The sequence below is a fragment of the Bos grunniens genome, chromosome 23, assembly GCF_055505025.1.
Source record: "Bos grunniens cultivar Pamir isolate PY7600 chromosome 23, Bosgru_T2T1.0, whole genome shotgun sequence".
In the NCBI taxonomy this organism is placed as follows: Eukaryota; Metazoa; Chordata; class Mammalia; order Artiodactyla; family Bovidae; genus Bos; species Bos grunniens.
In genome coordinates this window covers 42,608,004-42,631,466 of record NC_141187.1, presented here as the reverse complement: position 1 = coordinate 42,631,466, position 23,463 = coordinate 42,608,004, and the positions used below count along the sequence as shown (strand labels likewise).

At 43.4% G+C, this 23,463-nt stretch overlaps 1 protein-coding gene across 1 annotated transcript; it reads left to right on the top strand.

Moving 5' to 3' along the window:
- The first annotated feature begins 164 nt into the window (after positions 1-164).
- On the top strand, positions 165-20,910 carry MYLIP (myosin regulatory light chain interacting protein). Its single transcript, XM_086370199.1, has 7 exons — positions 165-489; positions 1,544-1,734; positions 13,237-13,422; positions 14,705-14,902; positions 15,376-15,540; positions 16,470-16,890; positions 19,332-20,910. The coding sequence occupies exons 1-7, from the start codon at positions 403-405 to the stop codon at positions 19,419-19,421; spliced, it is 1,338 nt and encodes a 445-aa protein (XP_086226325.1). The 5' UTR covers positions 165-402; the 3' UTR covers positions 19,422-20,910.
- Positions 20,911-23,463: the final 2,553 nt, after the last annotated feature.

Genomic DNA, 23,463 nt, shown 5'->3' with positions numbered 1-23,463 from the left:
CCGGGGGGACACTCCGCCGGCGCTGGGAGGGCGGGCGGCGGTCGAGCGGGCGCCGCTATTGGCTGGCCGGGCGGCGGCGGAGGGGCGGGGCCGCCGTGATTGGCGGGGGGGGCCCAGCTGAGTGGGGCGGGGCCGTTATATCTGAGGAGTCCCGGTCGCGGCGCAGGCAGTCGGGCTGCTGGAGTGCGGCGCCGCCGCGGGACCCGGGAAGCCGGCTGACGCGCGGGCTGGCGAGGCGGGGGGGGGGTGGTTGGTGCGCGGGGCGCGGCGGCTGCGGGGCGTAGGGCAGGGGTCTGCAGGGCTGCCGTCTCCCGGGAGCCAGCCTCGCCGATCCCGGAGCTGGGTCTGAGCCCCGCGCACACCAAAGACGAGGCGGCTGTGGCAGCAGCGGCGGCCCCAGCCATGCTGTGCTATGTGACGAGGCCGGACGCAGTGCTGATGGAGGTGGAGGTGGAGGCGAAAGCCAACGGCGAGGACTGCCTCAACCAGGTGAGGACCGGGGGCCCCTGCCGGCCCCCTGAGGCCGGGGTCAGGGGGTGCCTCGCGGTGGTGCGGGCGGCGACGGCGGCGGTGGGGAGTGCGCCTCGGGCGCCCGGCCTGCGCCCCCTCCTTCCCGAGGCCGTAAGGGCGCGCGGCCCCCTTCCTGGCGCGCGCGGGGGGGGCCCGTTGGTGGGGGTGGGGCGGGGGCGCGGAAGACGGGCCCGGGCCTGCCACCCGGTCCCCCAGCCCGGCACTTTGCCGGAAGAAAGCGGCCCGGCACACCTGCTGCAGGTGGTGTGTGCACGAGGCTGCCTGTCGTCCCCGCGGGGCCCGGCGGCGCCACCTGCGTCCCGGGATGAGGTGGCCGGAGGCGGTCGCAGGTCCCTCAGGTTGCTGGGCAGACAAGCCGGGCCCCTTGCCTCTCACTGCTTCTCAAGCGGACGGTTCACCGCCCTGCCTCTCCCGATTCGCTGGGGACGGTGGGTTTGGGTCATAAACTCCTTGGTTGTCTGTCAGCACGCGCGTTTCCTCGGGAGTGAAAAACCGTTCCAAACAGCGCCTAGTGGTGTGGCAGACGGCAGGATTTGCTCTCAAGTGAAACGCTGTGCCTTCAACCCCCCTCGACCTGAGATGTTTGGAAAGCCTTCTGTAAAGCTTAGTGGACACTTGTGGCGTGTTTCCTCAGTGTGTTTATTTTTTTGGAACCCAGATGGTTAAAATTGTCCAGATAATCTGCCAAATCAGCTGTGCAGATTGTGCTGGTGGAGGGAATTCCAGTGATTGGAATAAGAAGGAAAATACCCCGTGGATTCCCCTCCTCAGGCTTTCTGGAAGGCTGCATTTTGAGAACTCCTTTTGTGCCTGCCTCTGTACCACGACTAGCGGTTTAGCATCACTGGAGCCTTAGAACTTTGTTCTTACAGCCTACAACGGGAATTGTAAGACCGTTGTTGAACTTTGTGTTTTTTTAAAAAAACATATGCAAGAATCTTCGATGGAGTCTTGGTTTGCTTTGACCACATGGACCGCTTGCTTATCTATGCTGCATTCATTTTTGTTTTAGGTGTGCAGGAGATTGGGAATTATAGAAGTTGATTATTTTGGACTGCAGTTTACGGGTAGCAAAGGTGAAAGTTTATGGCTAAATCTGAGAAACCGGATCTCCCAGCAGATGGATGGGCTTGCCCCTTACCGGCTTAAACTGAGAGTCAAGTTCTTCGTGGAGCCTCACCTCATCTTACAGGAGCAGACTAGGTAAAATGATGCTAAAATAAACCAGTGTCAAATAGACCTTTGATTCCCTTTAGGGAGAACCACTGCACCTTCCTGGAGATGCTCAAGGCACGTTTGTTTTGATACAGAGGTGGTTCATAACTTACAAGTTTTCCATAGCACAGTTATTTTGTTGAGGTGAAAAGAGAGCAGCATAGTTGGCCAGGGGTACATTTTCCAGCTCTTGCGGTATTTTTCTTGTCATTGTAAACAGTGGGAGAGCAGGGATGAATTCTTACAAACATTTGAGATCAGCACCACAGCTCAAAAAACTTTTAAAAAGAAAGAAGAAAGACCCAACTGACTTCCTGATAACAGCATCTACTGCCCGATAGTAACCTCTGCCTCAGCAGTGTTACTATAGGTCATTGCAGACTGTTCTAACAGAAAGCAGGAAACAGTTCCTCTTGGGTTACTTAAACTTGGTCAACTTCTTCAGCCTAGTGTCAGATTACAGTCTGTAGCAAAGAGCTCTTTCCGAATTTTTTGAGTTGTTCAGTTTCTTACAAATGCAGTTAAGAAAACTCGTCTAACGCCAGTAGTAACATGCTACCCCACAAATACATTACACGTGATTGTTGAGTTTAGACTGCTAAATTTCTCTCTCTGCTTCTAGAAAGCTACCAGTAGTGCGAGACAATCAGAGTGTGCGGTTTCCTTTTTCAAACAGAAAATGGATTCTCCCCTGGACTAGACGTAATACTTTTCTCAAGGATGAACTAAGCTAGGAAACTGGTGTTTAATATTTATTGCTGAAATGCAAGAGACCTAAATCTTATATAGTGGTGTATTTACTTAAAAAAAAGGAAAATGACTACTTTTAAACACAGCAAACTTTGGATCTTTGGATCTTAGTTTTAGTGTTTTCCTACTTTGGCTTAGAAATTTGCCACGACCATAAAAAATGTGAGTGTGACAGTTTTGAGTAATGATGAGTGAGCCATATTCTTCAGCATTTTTTAGCATGTCATTTTATTTTTTTGGTCGTTTACCAGAGGATGGCTAGACACATATTTTGAAATACTGTTTATTTGAGTTTGTAATCTCTGCTTTGCCTTGTTATGGAGCTTTAAAGGGTGAGGGAAATGTTCAATTTTGTATCTGAGAGAAGCTACTATATTGAATTCTTAGTGCTTCTAAAAATGTCTTGCAAAATATTCAAGTAATTCCATGTTTAAGAATGTCTTAGCTGTCTGTATGACATCAGGATAGGTTGTGTTATTGCTTTTTTAACTTAAAGCTGATTTGTGAATGCTTCTACTTTGCAGTTCAGTTTGATAACTTGCAATTGAGTAAGAAAAAAATATGTGTGTATATATAAAACACAACCTCTTGGAATTTTCATTGTTTAGTTTTATCCTGATTTTGCAGTTATTTCAGGGTCTCCATTTACAAATCTATTTTGATGACAAATTTATTTTTTTAATCTGCAGAAGCTTGGACTAAATACATCATTAAATGGTAGCAGTCATAACTGTATAACATGTGCATTTGTATTATAAATGCTTACAGATTTTACAGTTTGCTACCAGACATTCTTTACCTGTGCTTTCTTATAATACAGTTAATAACTATTATCAAATCCATTTTATTCATGCAAGAAATACATTTTATGAGTTAGAATTGGAATCAAATTTCCTACTTTATTGACTCAGTGACTTTGACTCTTGAGATTCAAGCCTAACAGCACTCAAAGAATGCACATACCTGGTTAGACTCGGTAATTTTAATTGATTTTCATTCCATTTGAAATCATACCAAAAAATTCAGGTGATCTAAACTTTTGATTTTTAAAATATTGGTGTTTTACTTTTCTGTGGGGTTGTCTGAAGTAACAGAATTTTAAGAAAATGCCACCTAAAGTGTATATAGCATTCAGCTTTAATAAATAGATAAAGTGATTTATAATTAGCTTTATATCTTTTCATTAGGAACATAAGTTGTGCTGGGCCCAGTTTTGCTACAATTAGCATTGTGTTTATATGCCAGATACTACAGAACAGGAACACTTACTTCCCTTAATGTTAACATGATAAAGCTGGTGATTAATGTTTTTGATGTTCAATCATTTGTTATAAAATATTGATATAAAATGCCATGGAAGTAAAATAGATCTATTTACATAGTGAGTAAGCTCAGCTCTGCCAGTCCAGTTATGAGAGGTGATATTTTAGCATCTCCCAGTCAAGTCATGAGGGTACACTTAGTATACTGAAAGTGTCTGGACAGTTTATTAAATGGTGCTGAAATATCCTGGCCAAGCTGTCCTCCGTGGACAATTAAAGCAGCCTGCTTACAGTAGAGCTGGCCTAACTGGGGGCACTTCATACATTAGTTTGCATCAAATTAGGGAGGCTGCTAGATGACAGGCGGGAAGGCCTGTCTAATAGCAGAGTCCTAGGGGCCACACGGAAGCCCTGCGTTCTAGGTTCAGCTCAGCCACCAACCACCAGTGTAAACAGCCTTCTAAGACTTGAGCCCTGCTGAAAACCCTGAAAAGAGTTTCTTTAAGATCCCTTCTAGCCGATTTTTTTTTCTTGGCTTCTGTTTCTCTTCATATCACTTTTCTAATGCTTTTTTTCTAGATAACATTTCTCTGAAGATAGAAAAAACATTTCCAGTGTCTGCTTAGATAGGGAGATAGAGTTAGTCTGGTTTCTGATGTGGCCTAATTTTAGATTTGATTCTTTACCCAGACTATTTTGTTTGCTCTTGAATGAGGAATTCTGGAAAGTAACCGGAGAGGTTTGTTTAGACTCAGCTGGAACATTTCAGAGAGGAAGACAGCAGGTATTTTCAGCAGATGTTTGCCATGCTGTGGATTAAAACAAAACGTGAGACTAATATATTCTGAAAGTGGATCTGAAATCCCAGTGATCTTTGAAATTCTTACGTTTCAGAGGCTCTTGGTTATTCACAGCAATTTAGACCAGATTTTGTCAACATTTTCAAAACCAGAGGTTAGAGAATTATATGCTACATCTTCAGGGATCGTAGGTATTTATACCATCTACTGCCAATAAAAGCTTTCTGTTTCTCCTGATTTTGCCACATTTTAGCAGAGCTCTGTGTTCTTTGCTAGAGGGCACCCTTATTAGTTAGGATTCACCAACACCTGAATCCTTTATCCCAGAGAACAATCCTAATACAAGCACTCTGTGAGTACTGAAGTACATGTTCCTGGAAATGCTGTAATCCTGAATGTCGCATCCCATTAGGGTCTTAAAGTTGTGAGCAGTGATGAGTGTGATTGCAGGCCCCAGCTCATTCATCACTCCTTGGAAAAGCCTTCTCTAGGCCCGCTTCGGAGAAGGCAATGGCACCCCACTCCAGTACTCTTGCCTGGAAAATCCCATGGACAGAGGAGCCTGGTAGGACACAGTCCATGGGGTCGCACAGAGTCGGACACAACTGAGCGACTTCACTTTCACTTTTCACTTTCATGCATTGGAGAAGGAAATGGCAACCCACTCCAGTGTTCTTGCCTGGAGAATCCCAGGGACGGGAAGCCTGGTGGGCTGCTGTCTATGGGGTCGCAGAGAGTCGGACACGACTGAAGTGACTTAGCAGCAGCAGGCCCACTTAGGAGACTGAACTCTCCGAATGTATCATGCCGCTTTCCTTTACAACATTTAACGAATGTGTAGCACTCATTTACTTTTGTGACCGTTTGCTTATCATCAGCTACTCTAATTATCTAAATTCCATTAAGAAGGAGCTGATCAACCATGTATCCCCAGAGTCTAACAAGTACCTGGTGTGTAAATATTTGCTGAATCAATGAATTAAGAACTTGGAAGTCAGTAAAAATGGGGTTAACTGATACTGATAATACAGATTTTCTTGTAGATGTTGACATGTTTTGCCAGTTTGCTTCTATAACCTGAAACGTTTGAGATAATCTAAAAGAAATCTCACCATTAAAAAAACGTTTTCTAGAGGTTCTTCTTGGTTAATAGTTTGCTCGGTGCTTGGCATTCTTCTGTTTGCTGGCTGCCTTCCTTCGCCCCCTCTACTCCATTCAGAGCCGTTTGTTCATTGTGGCTATTTGTTCTTATCAAGGATGAACTACCGCCCACCTGGGCCTTTTATGACGTTCAGATAGTTTTCAAGCTGCAGGCCGGCTTTATCTAATTTGAGCCAATTTGTAGGTCCTTGGTACTTATTAAATTCAGTTTTTCCCCATCTCCCAACAAAAATCATTTAGACATGTGAAAGTTCAGGAACGATGGCATCACTGAAACCCACAAAGCAAATACCAGATGTAAACTATAGGCAGAGATGAGGTGATAATCTCAAATCAGTCCACAGCTGAATCAGGTTGACCCTAGCCCATGCCTGTAATCATGTTGAGAATCTTATAAAACATTGTCATGAGGGTAAATGTTGATTACAGAACTTACCTTTGTGTGATTCAGGATGGGTAAATTCCATAGGATGCATTGCAGGAATATTATGTTTTTTATATCAACTACATGTCTAAGAGTGGAACAACACATTCTTTTTTTTTTTTTTTTTTGATATGCCCAAATATAACATAGGCCCCAGGAAAGTAAAAAAGGTTAAAAACAGACATGTATATTATTTCAAAGAAAGTATTAATTACATTTCTGAATTCTAATTTAAGTCTTTCTGCTCAGAATATGGGATGTTTGTGTGGTTTTATGTTTATTTTAGCCACAGGATGCCCACCCGGGCACCTTCAGTCTTTTTTGAACTTCTGATACTTATATATACATATAAAATATCAGAGAACATTGAGAAATTGATTTGTAGCCCAAATGAACTTTTCATTTTGAATGTCATTATAAATAAACTCTGACTATTTAGAGGGCATTGAGAGTGAGACCAGGGTGACCAGTGTGGGATTAGGTTCCAGGTATATTTATTCTGAGTTGTGTCCCTGATTCCAGGCCTCTAATCTAGATTGCTGAGAAAGAGATTGTAGTTGACACTCTTAAACTCTGCGATTGCCTGGATTGTTATTTGCCCAGGGACAGCTATCTCCAGTGAGTGAGTAATCATACCTTTTAGAAGTGAGATTTTATGCTTCCAGGTATTTTTCTGGAGTGAGTTGTAATCAATTTGAAGTTACGAATTTCTCACACCTGTACCCTCCTTACCATTTAACTGCTTTGGAGCCTGAGGAGGAAACAAATTTATCAGGGATTCCCATTTTACATTTTGGGCTTTGAGAAAGATTTCCTTAAGCCTGAATAGAGACCTGACTTGGTAATTACTGGCTGTGACAGGTTTCTCAGTTGCAAACTTTCCATGAAATGTGTTAGATTTGATGGTTCATTTTAGTTATGGCTCCTCATTTGAATTCTGAACCTTGACCCTAAGGGGTTTTTACTAGTATTATGTTCTCAATCTCTTACTATAAAGATTTTCAAATGTACAGATAAGTTGAAGATTTTTAGATTGAACACCAAAAACACCTAGATTCTGCTATTAACAGTTTAACATTCTTGTTTGATTGCATATTTATCTACTTATTGGCCCCTCTACCCATCTATCAGTGTATCTTTTTTTATGCCTTTCAAAGTAAGTTGTAAGTACATATCCCCCTAAATACTTCACTATGCATATCATTAACTAGAACTCAGTCTTTGCCTACAGTTCTTTTTTTCTTTTGATATAAAATTTACATATGATGAAATGCATAAATTGTAATATTTCACTTAGTTTTGGCAAATAGATGTACCTGTTTAAAACCCTTATTAAGATTTAGACTATTACCATCACTCCAGAAAGTTCCCTCATGACCTTCTGCAGTCATTCTCTACTCTCCTTCCCTACCTCCACCCACCCCACTCCACAACCAGGTTGTATGTTTTTCCAACATAAATTAGTTACAACCTGTTCTACCTCTTGTCGGTGGAATCACACAGGTATTCTTTTGTGTCTGGCTCCTTTTGTTCATCATAAATTTTTTGAGACCCATCGTCTTGTTGTATACATTAGTGACTTGTTGCTGTTTATTGCTGAATAGTATTCCATTGTATTATGTACTGCTGTTTGTTTATCCATGCTCCATTGATGAATATCTGTTTTCCAGCTGTCATGAAGAAAGCTGCTATAAACATTCAAGCACAAGTCTTTTTTTGTAGACATGTGTTTTCATTTCTCTTGAGTAAATAAGATTGAAATAGCTGGGTCATAGAGGAGGTAATTGTTTAACTTATAAGTAACTGCCAGACCTTTTCCAGAAACGCTTGTACCATTCTGTGCTCCTGTCAGTAGTGTACAGGGGGCCAGTTCCTCCACATTCCTGCCAGCCTTCTGCTGGGTTTGCAGTGCTAGCACACTGTGGTTTTAATTTCTACATCTCTATTGATTAATAACGCTTTCTCATCGGCTTATTGGCCTTTCAAATATCTTTTGTGAAATACCTGTTCGGGTCATTTGCCCATTTTTACTTTAGTTGTTGCCTTTATTTTGAGCGGCACACATTCTTTGTATATACCAGTTTTTTGTCAGATATTTGTTTTATAAGTGTACTTTTTTCCTGTGATTTGCCTGGTCTTTTTTTTTTTTTTAATGCATTTTGACTGGAAGAAGTTTTTAATTTTGGTTAAGTTTCACTTATGCACTTTTTTCTTTTATGATTTTTGCTGACTGCATCCTGAAAAACCTTTGCCTGTCTCCAAGTCATGAAGATACTCTCCTGTGTTTTGTTCTAAAACTATTACCGTTTTGGCTTTTATATTTAGGCCTGGATCCATCTTGAACTGATTTTTGTTGCTCTGGAGTTTAAGATACAAAACAAACGTATAGCAGTTCTGTTGTGGTTTGATAATTTTTAAATATAACCTGGCAGTTAGAGCTTGTGGTTTAATGACTCATTGAACTGAGGCACGCGTTCAGGTGACCTCAGTGGGTGTCTCACTCTGCGAGGGACTAACCAGCTGTTAAAATGGAGAGCCAGGTTCAGTCAGTCTCTTGGGGAGAAATTCACTTCAGTTATTGGGACCGGAGAGTTTTAAAAAATAACTATTTAGTAATTTGCATGCAATGCAGGAGACCTGAGTTCGGTCTCTGGGTCTGGAATATCCACTGGAGAAGGGAATGGCAACCCACTCCAGTATTCTTGCCTGGAGAATTCTATGGACAGAGGAGCCTGGTGGGCTACAGTCCATATCTGCAGAGAGTCGGATATGACTGAGCAACTAACACTTTCACTTTGAGCCATTTGAGAGATGTTTTAGTTGGTTACTTCATTTGGAGTTTAATAGTGAGTGTGGATATAGTTGTCTTATATTTGTGTCGTGAAAAGCTTTTCAAAATTACATAACCGGCAAGGTAACTGGAGGGCAGTAATAGAGAGTAACTGTCCGTGATGAGCAGATCCACAACTCCCGATTGGTTTGCAGAAAATTCTGCTTTGATTATTAGATGATTTCTTTATGAGACAAGGCAGGGTTTAGAGGAGAGCATTCTGATTACAGTTCTTAAAAGATAAAAGACCTAATTTTATGGCTTAAAATTGTGGAAAGGAATTCATTTTAAAAATAGAGGAAATTCCAAGTACATATTTCTAAACAAAACGTATTAAGGATGTGTGGCTCTTTTTTTAAATTAAAATATATATCCTCATATTTATTCCTATTTTCTTTTTTTTTTAATCTTCTCTAATGCTGCAGTAAGTGTGAATTCATGAATACAGAGATATGAGTTAGCTAGTAACTTTTCACTTTGGGCTTCCAAGCCCCATCCTATGCTGAAAGTATCCAATTTCTTAGTAACTGAGTAAAACTGGAAAAATCAAGAATTTCAAGGTGCAGCCAAAGGAATGTTTAGAAAATGAGCTTGTCTGTTAAGATATATTCATAGACATTTGCTTAAGACATGAGTTTTTTCAAAGGCTTTCTTTCTGTTTATGCTTCTAGCATGTAGCCTAAATTGAATTAGATATGCCAATCACTTTTGATCTTTAGTTAAAAAAAAAAAAGCAATTCACTGCAGGTCTGACTTCTTTGAATACATCTACTTATTTTGATACTATTGGTAACGGTTAACCCAGCCTACAAAAAGGGAGAGGGTGAAATCCATGAGCCAGTCAGTTACAGGCCAGATAGTTCAAGGGAAAATAGAAGAAAATACTTGACTCAGAACCACCCCTAACTATTGAGCCATCCCTGGATTCCTTGCTGGCAATGGTTCTGCACGCCCTGTCATCCTCCGTCTGGGAAGAGCACATTAAAGAAAGTCTGCTGACAGCCTGCCGCCACTGTGACCTTTGCTATCGCTGCTTCACGTGCTCTTCTGGAGAGCATAAACTTGTCACCTAAGTGCCAGTTTGCAGCCAGTTATTTTGATAGGATACTTTCCTTCACACCAAAAGGCTGTAAGTTCCATCAAAAGAGGAACTATCACATATGTTCACCCTGGAACCCCAGAACTCCAGCATAGGGCTTGGCACAGAGACAATGCATGACAGACTTGTTGACTTGAAAAGGTTGCTTGATAGCCATGAAATGGCAAAATGCAGGAAGCGCCCTACCAGAAAGTTTCTGTAAAGAGGGGGATTTTTGTACTTAAGAGGGTAGCAGTTGCAGTACAGCCTAGAATGTGGAGTATATAGAAAAGGCTATTGGCCTGCACCCCCTTTTTAAAAATTCCAACTCACATGCCGAGAAAGGATCAGTGTTACTCTCAGGCCGCTGGCCACCTGTTAATATTTTGTTATTGCTTCTCTGCCTTTGATTTTGGCAGCTGTCTGTCTAGGAGTTGGCATGGATAGTTTAGAAAAAGAAATTAGATTGATTTTGAACCTCTTTTGCCAGCTATACTAGTCTCTAACTTAATACCTAGGAAATCAGTTAAAAGACACTTTCACATACTGCTAAGTCACTTCAGTCGTGTCCAACTCTGTGCAACCCCATAGATGGCAGCCCACCAGGCTCCCCCATCCCTGGGATTCTCCAGGCAAGAACACTGGAGTGGGTTGCCATTTCCTTCTCCAATGCATGAAAGTGAAAAGTGAAAGTGAAGTCGCTCAGTCGTGTCCGACTCCTCTCGAACCCATGGACTGTGTCCTACCAGGCTCCTCTGTCCATGGGATTTTCCAGGCAAGAGTACTGGAGTGGGGTGCCATTGCCTTCTCCATAAGCAGTGATTAAATCGAGAAGACTTAGTTTGGGTGATACCCTTGAAAATCTTTCAGCACATGCTTTCTTGTTTAATGTAAGCATATACTGAGATTTTTGTTTGCTGCTAGCATGTCCTCTGATGACTGCAGAGACAGGGGTACATAAACCAAGATGAAGTTTACCGAATGGTTGTCTAAAAAGCCTTCTGGGGACTGAAGCAGTGTCGCAACACCAAGGTTTTATGGGGCTGCTAGATCTCAGTCTTTGGATATTTTAGAACAAGTTATTTTTGTAGTCATTTCTTTCCCCCAGTAGGGACCCCCTTCTCAGTTTAGCAGTATGTCAGAAATACTTTAAAGACAAGCAGATGTTTGGTTTAATAAAAACCATGCTTATCGTCTCTCAGTGCTATTATTATGCATTCTTACTGTGATTTCTTCATCACAGTAAGGGGCTTTGAATGAAAAAAAAAAAAAAAACACTGCAGTGTTTGGCAGAGTCTGATAATTTTAAACATTTCTTTATCGTTGTAGAAGGCACAAAATGTTGAATTTAAGCATTTTTTTAAAGGAGGATTAATGGCTCTTGTCAGCCCAAAGTTTTGAGACACTTAGCAGTGCCCCTTCTTGTTTTTTCTAGCCTCAGGTTCTCCTACCTCCTTTTCTTGCATTGTTCTCATTATCCCTTCTACCTGGATGTCAGACACAAGACTAACATAAATAAAAGTGACTTGAGGACTCGAATAAGGGTATCCAGCTGGAGGGGGAAGCTGAGTTTAGGAGCCCTGTTCAGAGCTTTACAATGATGATCACAATTCATTTGTTAATTGAGGGAGTAGTGTGGCATTTCAGCATGTTTGAGAGGATGTATTGAATCATCAGGGAAAGTTATACTTCTGCATTTGCCAGAGGCAAATTTCATAACCCTGGCCAATCTGTCTGTGACAGTTTAAGCACTCTGTTCAGAGTCTTGGGCAATACAAATTATCAGGTAACAACATCTGAAGTTTTCAAGGATTCTAAATTTCACTTACTTTTTGGTAAATGTGGAATGCAGTGTTGTGTACAATTAGGACAGGGTCAGATGGAATGAAACTAGGATGGGCAGGCAGTGTGTAGTTTTATGTACATTTACAGAACTCTCTGATGTTAGACACACTTAGAGAGTCAGTTCACATGCAGCTAAATGGTCTGTGTGTGAATTAGACAAAAGGGTATCCGATGAGGGGATAGGAAGAGTGGCCTTCAGGACAGAGGGAACAGCAAGACCAGAGACGTGGGAGTGTGAATGTGCTTGGTTTTTCCAGAAAAAAAAACTTGTCTCTTTCCTGGGGCATAGTGGCTGGAGGGAATGACAGGAGTGCACGTGTGTTTGCTCAGTCGCTTCAATTCTGTCTGACTCTCTGCGACCCTACGGACTGTAGCCTGCCAGGCTCCTCTGTCCGTGGACTCCCCAGGCAAGAATACGGGAGTGGATTGCCATGCCCTCCTCCATGGGATCTTCCCGACCCAGGAATCGAACCCACGTCTTTGATGTCTCCTGCGTTGGCAAGTGTGTTCTTTATCACTAGTGCCACCTGATATGGCTGGAAATCTGGGGCAAGACGTTGAGAAGTCTGGGTTCATGCTGACAGTGTGCTTCCTTGGCAAACAAAGGGGATGTCTTGAAGGATTCTGAGCAGAGGAATGGCAAGTCTGTATCAGAAGCAAGCAGCTTGGAAGGTGGATTCACGCAGAGTCTAGAAGAGAGATCAGCTTAGGGGACATTGTGAATTCTCTGACGGCTGAGAGCTACAGCAGGACAGAGGAAGTGAAAGCGGGGAAAACGGAACTGGATTTAAAAGAACTTTCAGGGACAGAAATTAGACAGAAAGAAAATGAAGAATCAAAATTGAGTGTGCCGTAAAAATAGCAAATCAGTCGCTGGTTTCCACTGGGAGAAAAGTGGGTTTGGGGAGGAAGATAGTTTGGCTCCGAACAAGGTGAAATTGGGATACTGAAGAACATCTAGCGGAGAAATCTCTAAGCTCTTGCACATTTGAGTATGATCCTTAGCAGAGAAGTTAGGGTGAAAACGAGAGATTTGAGTGTCATTTGAATCAGATATCAATTACACATCAAGATAAAGTTTTTCTGATTAAGATCATTTCTTTTGAAATGTATAATGCAGAAACGTGTATATAATTATTATGTGTGTATGTAATCCTTAGACTTATTTTTTCTTACTCCTCATGATTTTAATAAAAGGTCTGTAAGTGTAAGCATTTCCCAGGTAGCTTTCTACCCTGCTCTGTTTTCCTTACTTAAAAGGGATTATGGAATTGCCATGCAGTGGGTCTGATAACCATGTTAGTCCCCCGGCATAACCTCATTCTCCCATTGCTTTGCAGACATATCTTTTTCTTGCATATCAAGGAAGCCCTCCTGGCAGGCCACCTCCAGTGTTCCCCAGAGCAGGCAGTGGAACTCAGTGCCCTCCTGGCCCAGACCAAGTTTGGGGACTACAACCAGAACACAGCCAAGTACAGCTATGAGGAGCTGTGTGCCAAGGAGCTCTCTAGTGCCACCTTGAACAGGTGAGGCCTCACTTCAGGCTCCTGTGTGTTGTCATGGATCTAGCAGATTTATAAGAATCTCCAGGAGAAACATCAAACTATGATAGATACAGGTAATTTGTGAGGTTGAGACTAAACCATTGCCCACTCTAACCAACTGTTTTCAAAAGATTCTTATCCTTTTCTTTGAGAAACTTATAAACACAAGATATAATCCACACAAATAAATGCCCTTATACAAAATGCTGTATAACGGAAATTATAAAGTCTCTGGCCTTTTAAGAATGTAAGTCTCTTAGAAAGTCTATCAGATATGTTGACTTTTCCTTCATTCCAGAAAGGATTAAATCAAGAGACCTAACATAGGTGTTTTAATTATCTATTCATGGCTAATGAGTTGACCTCCAAAACTTAGTGGCTTCAAACAGGAAACGTCATCTCACAGTTCTCTGGGTCAGGAGTACCGGCCATGGCCTGCCTGGGTTCTCTGGCTTCGGATCTCTCAGGAGGCTGCAGTCAAGCTGCCCGTGGGGTTCAGCCTCATCTGAGGGCTCAGCTGAGGGAAGGATCCGCTTCCAGCTGGGCTCAGGTGGCTTGTTGTTGCCTGGCCTGTGCCCTCACCACATAGGCCTCTTTCCAGAGGCTGTTTGATAACATGGTGACTAGCTTCCCCCAGGACAGGCAATCTGGCCAGAGCAAGAGCGAACACCCAAGATGGAGTCTTTATAAATTAATCTCAATATTGAGTGACAGCCCATCCCTTCTGCCATAATCTGTTCATTAGAAGCAGGTCATTAATCCAGCCTATACTCAAGGAAGTTATACAGGGGCATGGATACCAGGGGGTGGGGTTCTTTAAGGACTATATTGGAGGCTGTTCCACCTCAATAGATAAAATAAATCTTGCATATTTCAGTTGCAAATGACCTAATCAATCCCATATAATGCTATATTATAATGAAACAGAAAGTAAACCTAGACAAACGCATGAGACATTCCTAGGTATAAATTTCTTACATATATTTTTAGAGATTTTCTGTTGTTTTTTTAATTCATTCTCATCTGGCATCCCCAGTAGTTTTTTTCTACTAAATATTTAATAGTTGAGATCTTGAACAGTGTCTTAAAAGTATTTTACAATAAGTTTGCTAAATAGATGAAACATCAATAATATATAGCTTTAAGTTTTTATGATTCATAAATGACAGTGTCAATCTAATTCACTAGTGGAAATAATAGATTTCTCTCTGAAAACTGCATCAGTTAACCTCTTTGTACACTCTGGCCTTTTGGTGTCTTACAGCATCGTGGCAAAGCATAAGGAGTTGGAGGGGACCAGCCAGGCTTCGGCCGAATACCAAGTGTTGCAGATTGTGTCGGCAATGGAAAACTACGGCATTGAATGGCATTCTGTGAGGGACAGCGAGGGGCAGAAGCTCCTCATCGGGGTTGGACCTGAAGGAATCTCCATTTGTAAAGATGACTTCAGCCCAATTAATAGGTATCCCAAGTCTTAAATTTGTTTAGACCTAAGTGTGTATATACTCTTGTAGCTCTGATCATGAAAATAGGAAGTGGAGAGGGCTTTACTAGACAGTCATCCTTTAGGGATAACATGTTTCATTTGGGGTAGGTACATTAATTTTATTCAGGCCTTGATAAGCATTCCATTATTTTTTTAAATGCAGGCTTAAGTGTACTCATGTGGCAGAGTTAATATTTCTCAAATGTCACTCACGGCTATAAAAATCTCATTTCACCTACACACAGTTCCCCAAAACTCACTCCAGTGCTCCTCTTCACGTACCCCAAGCGCTTTTCAACGGACCTTTATAACTTGCGAGCAGAGTGCTTATCTGATGGTCTTATTTGAGCATCTGGTTTTGCAGCTGGACCACGGCACATGGGAACCTGACTAGGTGCCTGCGCAGTGGTGGAGCTCCCCTGAGCCCACGCTTTTCCTCCCCCTTTCAGGATTGCTTACCCCGTGGTGCAGATGGCCACCCAGTCAGGGAAGAACGTGTACCTGACCGTCACCAAGGAGTCTGGGAACAGCATCGTGCTCTTGTTCAAGATGATCAGCACCAGGGCAGCCAGTGGGCTCTACCGGGCCATCACAGAGACACACGCGTTTTACAGGCATGTACCCCGCTGTGCTCCATGACCCCCGTGTCTGCCTCAGGGTTGAGGTTTCCAGGTGACAGCAAGCCTCCTACAGTTCCTGGGATCATTGTGTCAGTGAACCATGTACAGAGTTTAAGAAATTGGCTATTTGTGAGCCCTTCATTTCTGCCCTAGCAGCGGTCCTTCTCAACGTTGTCCTGCTTTTCCTTCAGCACGTGTGCATGTGGCGTGGAGGATGTGAGTGTGATTTGCACGGACTCGCCCCACTGCTCATCTCTTAGCCCATTTCCTCACCACCCCCACCACCCCCACCCCCCGACCGGGGTAACTGAGTGAGGGCTTGTTCAGCCACTGTTTTTGCCCTTACCCTGCAGAATGACCCAAGTTGTTTTTCCTCCCTGGGAGAGTAGCTGCCCTGAGTCCTCAGTGTGTAATGAGGATCCCTGGATAACCATATTGATTCCCTCATTTCTGAGGGTGCTTTAGCATTGTGATTTGACTCAAATATTTGGAAAATCAAAAGCTACAAAATGTAATTGGCGGGCAACCGAACTATTTTTTGTTAAAATAGACACATTGTGAAGCAGAATGGAACATTTGTAGAAATTTTTAGCATAAATCCAAGGTTACAAAGAAAAACGTCCCTTTTCTCGCCATAAGCTGCTTTCCACTGTAGCTACTGTCCCTGGAGGTAGAGGTGCCCTCTGTTTTCACCGCTGCCCGACCAGAGATCCTTACTCAGGAGACATTTGAGAAGCATAGAGGTGGCATCATTGAGATGCTTAACACACATGAGACTGGAAGGATTTATTTTCAAGCATGCAGACAAGAATGTTAAATATCTGCCAACATGAGCCTCCCTGTTCACTGCAGCATTTAAGGTCCGGCTCATGGGGCCACCCAGGCCTGTTAGCACTGAGGTGGGTGTGCGTCTCTGTCCGTAGGTGTGACACGGTGACCAGTGCCGTCATGATGCAGTACAGCCGAGACCTGAAGGGCCACTTGGCTTCTCTCTTTCTGAATGAAAACATCAACCTGGGCAAGAAGTATGTCTTCGATATTAAAAGAACCTCCAAGGAGGCGTATGACCACGCCAGGCGGGCTCTATATAACGCGGGTGTGGTGGACCTCCTGCCCAGAAGCGACCCCAGCCCCCCGAACTCTCCCCTGAAGTCCTCAGAGAGCAGCACCAGCTGCAGCAGCTGTGAGGGCCTCGGCTGCCAGCAGACCCGCGCCCTCCAGGAGAAGCTGCGTAAACTCAAGGAGGCCATGCTGTGCGTGCTCTGCTGCGAGGGCGAGATCAACTCGGCCTTCTGCCCCTGTGGCCACACTGTGTGCTGCGAGGGCTGCGCCGCCCAGCTCCAGGTGAGGGTCTACCTGGTTACAGGTGAGGGGGCTGCCTGGTTCCAGGTGAGGGTCCACATGGCTCCGGGTGAGGGGCTGCTGCTTAGCTGGCTGCCACAGCCCAGGTGCTGACTTGTGGAGGCACTGATGGAGAATGTCCATGTCCACCTGGGGAAGGTCTTTGTACTTGGTGACTAGGAAGGTGTGGCCCTTAGGAAACAGTATAGATCAGCACACTCTTCTCGACAATGTAATTACTGAACCACAGGCTTCTTTCCAGTCCTGGAAATGAGGATCAGATTTACATGGTAAGACATCTAGTTGGTTGGCTGAGCTGGGTACTGGGATCCAGGCCTGCTGGGCTGGATCTCCCAACAAGATCTCCCAAAAGAAGGCTGAACTCCTTCTTTTCTGTTTCATGTTTTCTCTGCTTCCTGACACTTAGGAGGACGGTGTCTTTTACTTCTTATTTGTGGAAGAATTCTTAGAGTTTTGGGTGATAGTTAACTCACAGTAGGTTGTTGCCTGATTATTTATGATTCATTTCCTTTTATTACCAACTGTGCCTCTCAGGTCCCCTTGGATTGGCTCTCAGTTAGCAAGTCAAACTACTTTTAAAGTTTGTACTCAAAATAAAAGTACCGCTTACATAGTAGGTTTTCCTTTCTTGCACCTTGCATTTCCTTTTACAATAATTTTTTCAGTTTGTTTTCATCCCGCAGAACTGTTAGCTACATGTTGCTGTGGTTTTATGTAAAATTAGTCCTAAATAACTTCTGGTCCTTAAGAAGCTGCTTTTAGGGCTACACATGAGCCAAGAGGATGCCTGCATTCTTCCTTAGACTGTGCAACACACTCTTTCCCCAGGAGTGGTCATGAATTTGCCTTTTGCTGTCCACATAGTCTGACCCTCACACCCAAGGCCCCCCCTGTGATTGAGCAGGGGATCTGCTTGCTGAAAGGCCAGCCCTGGGGTGGCGGGGTGTGACTGTCCTGTGACTGGAGCAACCATGCTCCCTGGCCACGTGGCATCTGCCCAGTGATGTTGCCCAAGCCAACTAGCCAAGGACACAGTCTCTGGAATGGTCTCTGGGTCTCCTGCATCCCTGCCTGAGGCTTCATAGTCACCCCACATGGGGACTACAGCCTCATCTCACAGCAAAAGACTGTGAGTAATCACTTTACTCACTGTGCCATGTTTAGGGTCTGACTGAAAACCTGATTAATTTCCTTCAGTTTATACTTTTTCATAATCTTTAGTTTTATTTACTTTTAAAACTTCTTATTTTGTGTTGGGGTATAGCTAATTAATAATGTGATCGTTTGAGGTGAACAGTGTAGGGACTCAGCTATACATAGACATGTATCCTTTTCCCCCAAACTCACCTCCCATGCAGGCTGCTGCACAACATTGAACTGAGTTCCCTGTGCTATACAGGAGGTCCTTGTTGGCTATCCATTTAAAATATAACAGTGTGTACATGTCCATCTGAAATTCCCTGACTATCCCTGCTCCCCATTTTTCCCCCTGGCAGTCATAAGTTCATTGTCGAAGTCTGTCTCTTTCTGTTTTAAGTAAGTTCATTTGTATCATTTCTTTTAAGATTTTACCTGTAAAGGATGTCAGGCTTCCCTTGTGGCTCAGATGGTAAAGAATCCATCTGCAATGCAGGAGACCCAGGTTCGATCCCTGAGCCAGGAAGATCCCCTGGAGAAGGGAATGGCAACCCACTCCAGTATTCTTGCCTAGAGAATTCCATGGACAGAAGAGCCCTGGTGAGCTACAGTCCATGGGTCGCAGAGAGTCGGACATGACTGAGCAACCACACTTTCACTTTCATAGGTGGTGTCATACAATATTTCTCCTTCTCTGCTTGACTTACTTTATATAACAATCTCTAGGCCCATGCATGTTGCTGCTGCTGCTGCTGCTAAGTTGCTTCAGTCGTGTCCGACTCTGTGCGACCCCATAGACGGAAGCCCACCAGGCTCCCCCATCCCTGGGATTCTCCAGGCAAGAACATTGGAGTGGGTTGCCATTTCCTTGTGCAATGCATGAAAGTGAAAAGTGAAAGGGAAATCACTCAGTCATGTCTGACTCTTAGCGACCCCGTGGACTGCAGCCCACCAGGCTCCTCTGTCCATGGGATTTTCCAGGCAAGAGTACTGGAGTCGGGTGCCATTGCCTTCTCCAGCATGTTGCTGCATATGGCATTATTTCATTCTTTTTAATGGCTGGGTAATATTCCATGTATATGTGTATTATCATCTTTATTTTTAATCCTTTGTCAAGTGCAAACTTACAAACTGGTCAGAAAGCAAAGATCTCTCCCAGGGAAGAGCTAGAAATAATTGTAACCACAGCGTATTTAGAAAATGCACTGTAACAGGTACCACAGGTAAACACTGAAGACACAGATCCGTGAAGGTGTCCTAACCTGTAGTGCCGGCTTCTTTTCCAGTCGTGTCCCGTCTGCAGATCACGGGTGGACCACATCCAGCACGTCTACCTGCCAACGCACACCAGTCTTCTCAACCTGACTGTGATCTGATCTGCTGTGCACTTACAGGACATGCCGTGTCTCCATGAACTGCACTAGTATAAGCTAAAAAAAGATAGATTGTGGAGAGAAAAAATACTCCAACACCCATCTGCCATGCAACGTATAGGGAAAAAAAACCAACAAGGAAGAATAGAAAGAATATAACTACTCCTCACCGCCAAAATGTACCATGTGTAGAATCAGCACCTGCTGGGTGGCGACCAGGAGGAGCTCTGGGACCCAGACACATTCCTTGGACTTCCTTCTTTTTATGATCAAGTAAGGAATCAGGAAAAATCTTTGACATCTGTTAAGTGGCAGCCTAACCCTAAAGTGGGTACCTTTTAGAAAATGATGTTTTAAATCTCCTTAACATATCCCAAGGTAAGTTTCCTACCTGCAGCCAATTTTGTAAGAATTTGTTTTAAGGATTTACTTGGTTCTTTTTGTACGGGTCACGGAGCTCCGGACATTTTTAATAGGAAAATTTTTCTTAAAGAGATAGTCATCGTTTTAATGTCATTTCTGTTTTTTCTAACTTGTTCAAAATGATTGGGAGGCAAGCAGATTTAAAAATTGATTCGGGGACTTTTGTTTTTAAAGTGGGCAACAAAGTTGTCAGATTTAAACCAGTCTGGCCAGTGGAAAAGAGATCACTCCACATGGATGGTTTCCTATCCCTTCCTCCTCCCTTCTTCTTACCACGTCCCCGAGCCTTTCAGTGATAAAATGCTACCAGTTTAGTTAGACGATTTCTATGTAGTAGTTGGCACTCCTTGGGCCTCTTGAGTTGGGGGAACGTTTTATTTTAAGATTGAAAAGGGAGCGCATGTTCCTTGGAAGGGAGAGCATTGCTCGCTGAGACGAAGCTTCGTGGCATACAAAGGGGGCGGTTCGTGAGTTCTCCCATGCACCCTGCTCCAGCTTCACCCAGTGGGGCTGCTTTTGCTTGATCCATCCAGCCTTTTACAGCCTTGTCATAGATGTCCTAGATATTGGATGCTTTTCTTCTTTTTTGGTAGTAAATGCTTAAGTATTAACTTTTTGTTGTCCCTCTATGTTATAGAGGGGTTTCGGGTTTGTTTGTTTGTTTCTGTATTCTTAATCATGTTTTTCCACTCCCACTTGGGAATTTTGGACGCTGGTCAGCTTGTGGGTTTTCTAGGATGTTGGGAAACCTAGATGACCTCACTGGGTGCAATACTAGCTACGTTAAAGCTAGAAACCTACACTGTCACTTTACTGAGATTTCTGAGTATACTTTCCATATTGCCTTAATGTAGCAGTAATGTGTTTATGCATTTGTTTCTTTGCACAGACATTTTGTCAAATATTAAAACTCTACTTTTTTATGGCACATATTAGCATATAAGCCTTTATTCCAAGAGGTATTTATTTTTTCACTTGTAAAAAAATAATGTTTCCACATAAAAAACTCTGTTATATCCTAGAGGACTTCTGTCTTTTATATTCAGGATAATAAAGACTTTAAAGCAAACATGGGTGTTTGTATTGTCATAGTGATTGTCATTTAAGCCGGTTTTTAATCATTTAAAAAGAACATGGATAACATCCTGGTTGGTATCTACTGTGGTCCTTCATGGAAAGTTTGAAAATGTTCAGGGTATTGGCTCTAACTGAGGAGACTGTTTACCAGTTACTCGTTCATCTGTGTTTTCTGGTTTATAGGATTGGAATGTAGGTGACAGCGGGGTCATATGCACAGGCAGAAGAGAAGTTGGGAAAAGGACTATGAAGTATTGGAGAAGGAAGGGAGTGGCAAAGTTGGAAGTTAAAAATGTAAACCCGGGTGGTACCACTAGTACGTGGCCTAGTCAGGACAGGTGAGTGTCGTCCTGGGTCCCAGCACAGACAGCCCCAGGCTGCAGACACGACGGCTTCCGTAGGACGGCTTGCCTGCTTCTGCCAGTACCTCGCTGCCCTGCGTGTGCCAGTGTGTGCTCACGAAGTACGTTGTGGAGCAGAGAACAGCACACGTAATAGAAAGAACTCAGAACTCTCTGTGGCAGTTGAGTACTTTCAGCTGCTGCAGAAGTTCAGTACAAGTGCAGTGACTTTAAGTAAATAATTTTCTAAAAGTCAAGAAAAGCAAGATTTGTTTTCCACAAGTCAGCCCACCATCAATTTCTAGGAATTAACTCATTTGTCCAATCAGTACATTTATGGAGCACCTGCTAGGTTATTTTGCAGCACTGGAAATTTAAGAATGACCATGACATGAATGATATAGGACTTAACCTGTAATTTACACTGTTTTCTCTCTATATAGAAATTAAATAATATTCAGAGTCATAGGATATTAACACTGGAGGGAATCCTAAGAGTGATGGTCTCAAAATGCTGGCCAGAATAATGGATGGATGGATGACAGGCCAACAAATGAATGAGATACTGTTCATTCTTCTAGACCATGGACTAAAGTTTAATGACTAACATAAAAACTACTATATTACAAGGTGACTTAATAGAGCTATAAGAAAAGTGCCATGGAGGCACAGAAGTTGATGGTTAATTCTCCTTAGGAGCCAAAAACCCTGTAAGCTGAGCCTCAACGTTATAGTGGAAGTTTACTAGGTGGTAAAGAAAGTATATGGTGCACACAGGGTTAGAGTGCAGTTTGGGGGTCTGGACCGTCCGCTGTTGTCAGTGACGTGGTAAGAAATGAAGCTCAGAAGGGCATGTGGTTAGAGTTACAGTAGTGGACGACCTTGAATTCTAGGCTTCACTTGGACTTGGTTCTCCACTGCATTCAGAACCAAGAACTTTTGGGGATGAGAGGGTGGCAGTCAGATCTGGTTCTTGCACAGGGAACTCCTGCCTCAGAGGAAAGGATGCACAAGAGCAGGAAGAGAACAGAAAACTCAGTTTTGATCACCTGTTGACATTACTTTGCTGACAAAGGTCCCTATAGTCAAAGCTAAGGTTTTTTCAGTAGTCATGTATGGATGTGAGAGTTGGACCGTATAGAAGACTGAGCATTGAAGAATTGATGCTTTTGAACTGTGGTGGTAGAGAAGACTCTTGAGAGTCCCTTGGACTGCAAGATCAACTGGTCAATCCTAAAGGAAATCAGTCCTGAATATTCATTGGAAGGACTCATGCTGAAGCTGAAACTCCAATACTTTGGCCACCTGATGCGAAGAGCCGACTCATTAGATTAAAGGCAGGAGGAGAAGGGGATGACAGAGGACGAGATGGTTGGATGGCATCACCAACTTGATGGACATGAGTTTAAACAAGCTCCAGGAGATGGTGAAAGACAGGGAAGCCTGGCATGGTGCAGTCCATGGGGTCACAAAGAGTTGGACATGACTAGCGGCTGAACAACAGTTGACATGAAAATGAGACAGATCAAGAGACTTCAGAACTATGATCAGTATTTAGTGGGACAGACAAGTCATACACCAATTCTAATTTGTGTAAAAACCTGGGTTGGAACTTCCAGAGGATGGAAATGGTAAAGAGAAGCATTTGATGGCCATTGCATTTAATTGATATTTGAAGATGTGACAATTTTAGAAGTCATGCATAGGAGAGCCTTAAAAGGAGAAAAGAATAAAGCTGAAGAGGACCCTGAAATGACCCAGATCTAAGGTGGACGGTGAGACTAGGAAGGAGTCTGAGAAAGACAAAGGGATGAGGAAAAATCAAGAGATTGAAAGCCACACCTGGAGACAACTTCAAACAGTCAAGACTGCTACATCCAAACAGGCCAGCAGAGTCAAGGAGCTGGGGGACCGAGAAAGGTCCATACAGATGTGGCAATGTTAGGTGGTCCCAGGATCCAAGAAAGAATTGGTGCATTGTGAGACTGAGGGGATACTCCAAGGTTGCCAAATTGTGGTGAGCTGAGTACAAATGTGAGATAGAGACATGGCAGCAATACAGCGGGGCCGACATGCATTGGTGGGTGTGGAGTCAGTCAAGGTGGTGCCATAGGACATAAACAGAACTTTATAAGGGAGCGTGATTCAGCGATGCCACATGAGAGGATGGTTGTTCCATAGGTTTCTTTTTTTTTTTTTTTTAA

Bases quoted from the DNA above. Each gene is read 5' to 3' on its own strand.
- MYLIP (XM_086370199.1), top strand. From the start codon at position 403: ATGCTGTGCTATGTGACGAGGCCGGACGCAGTGCTGATGGAGGTGGAG. The intron at 490-1,543 runs GTGAGGACCGGG...TTTTTGTTTTAG, and splicing joins GCGAGGACTGCCTCAACCAG to GTGTGCAGGAGATTGGGAAT. The intron at 15,541-16,469 runs GCATGTACCCCG...CTCTGTCCGTAG, and splicing joins GAGACACACGCGTTTTACAG to GTGTGACACGGTGACCAGTG.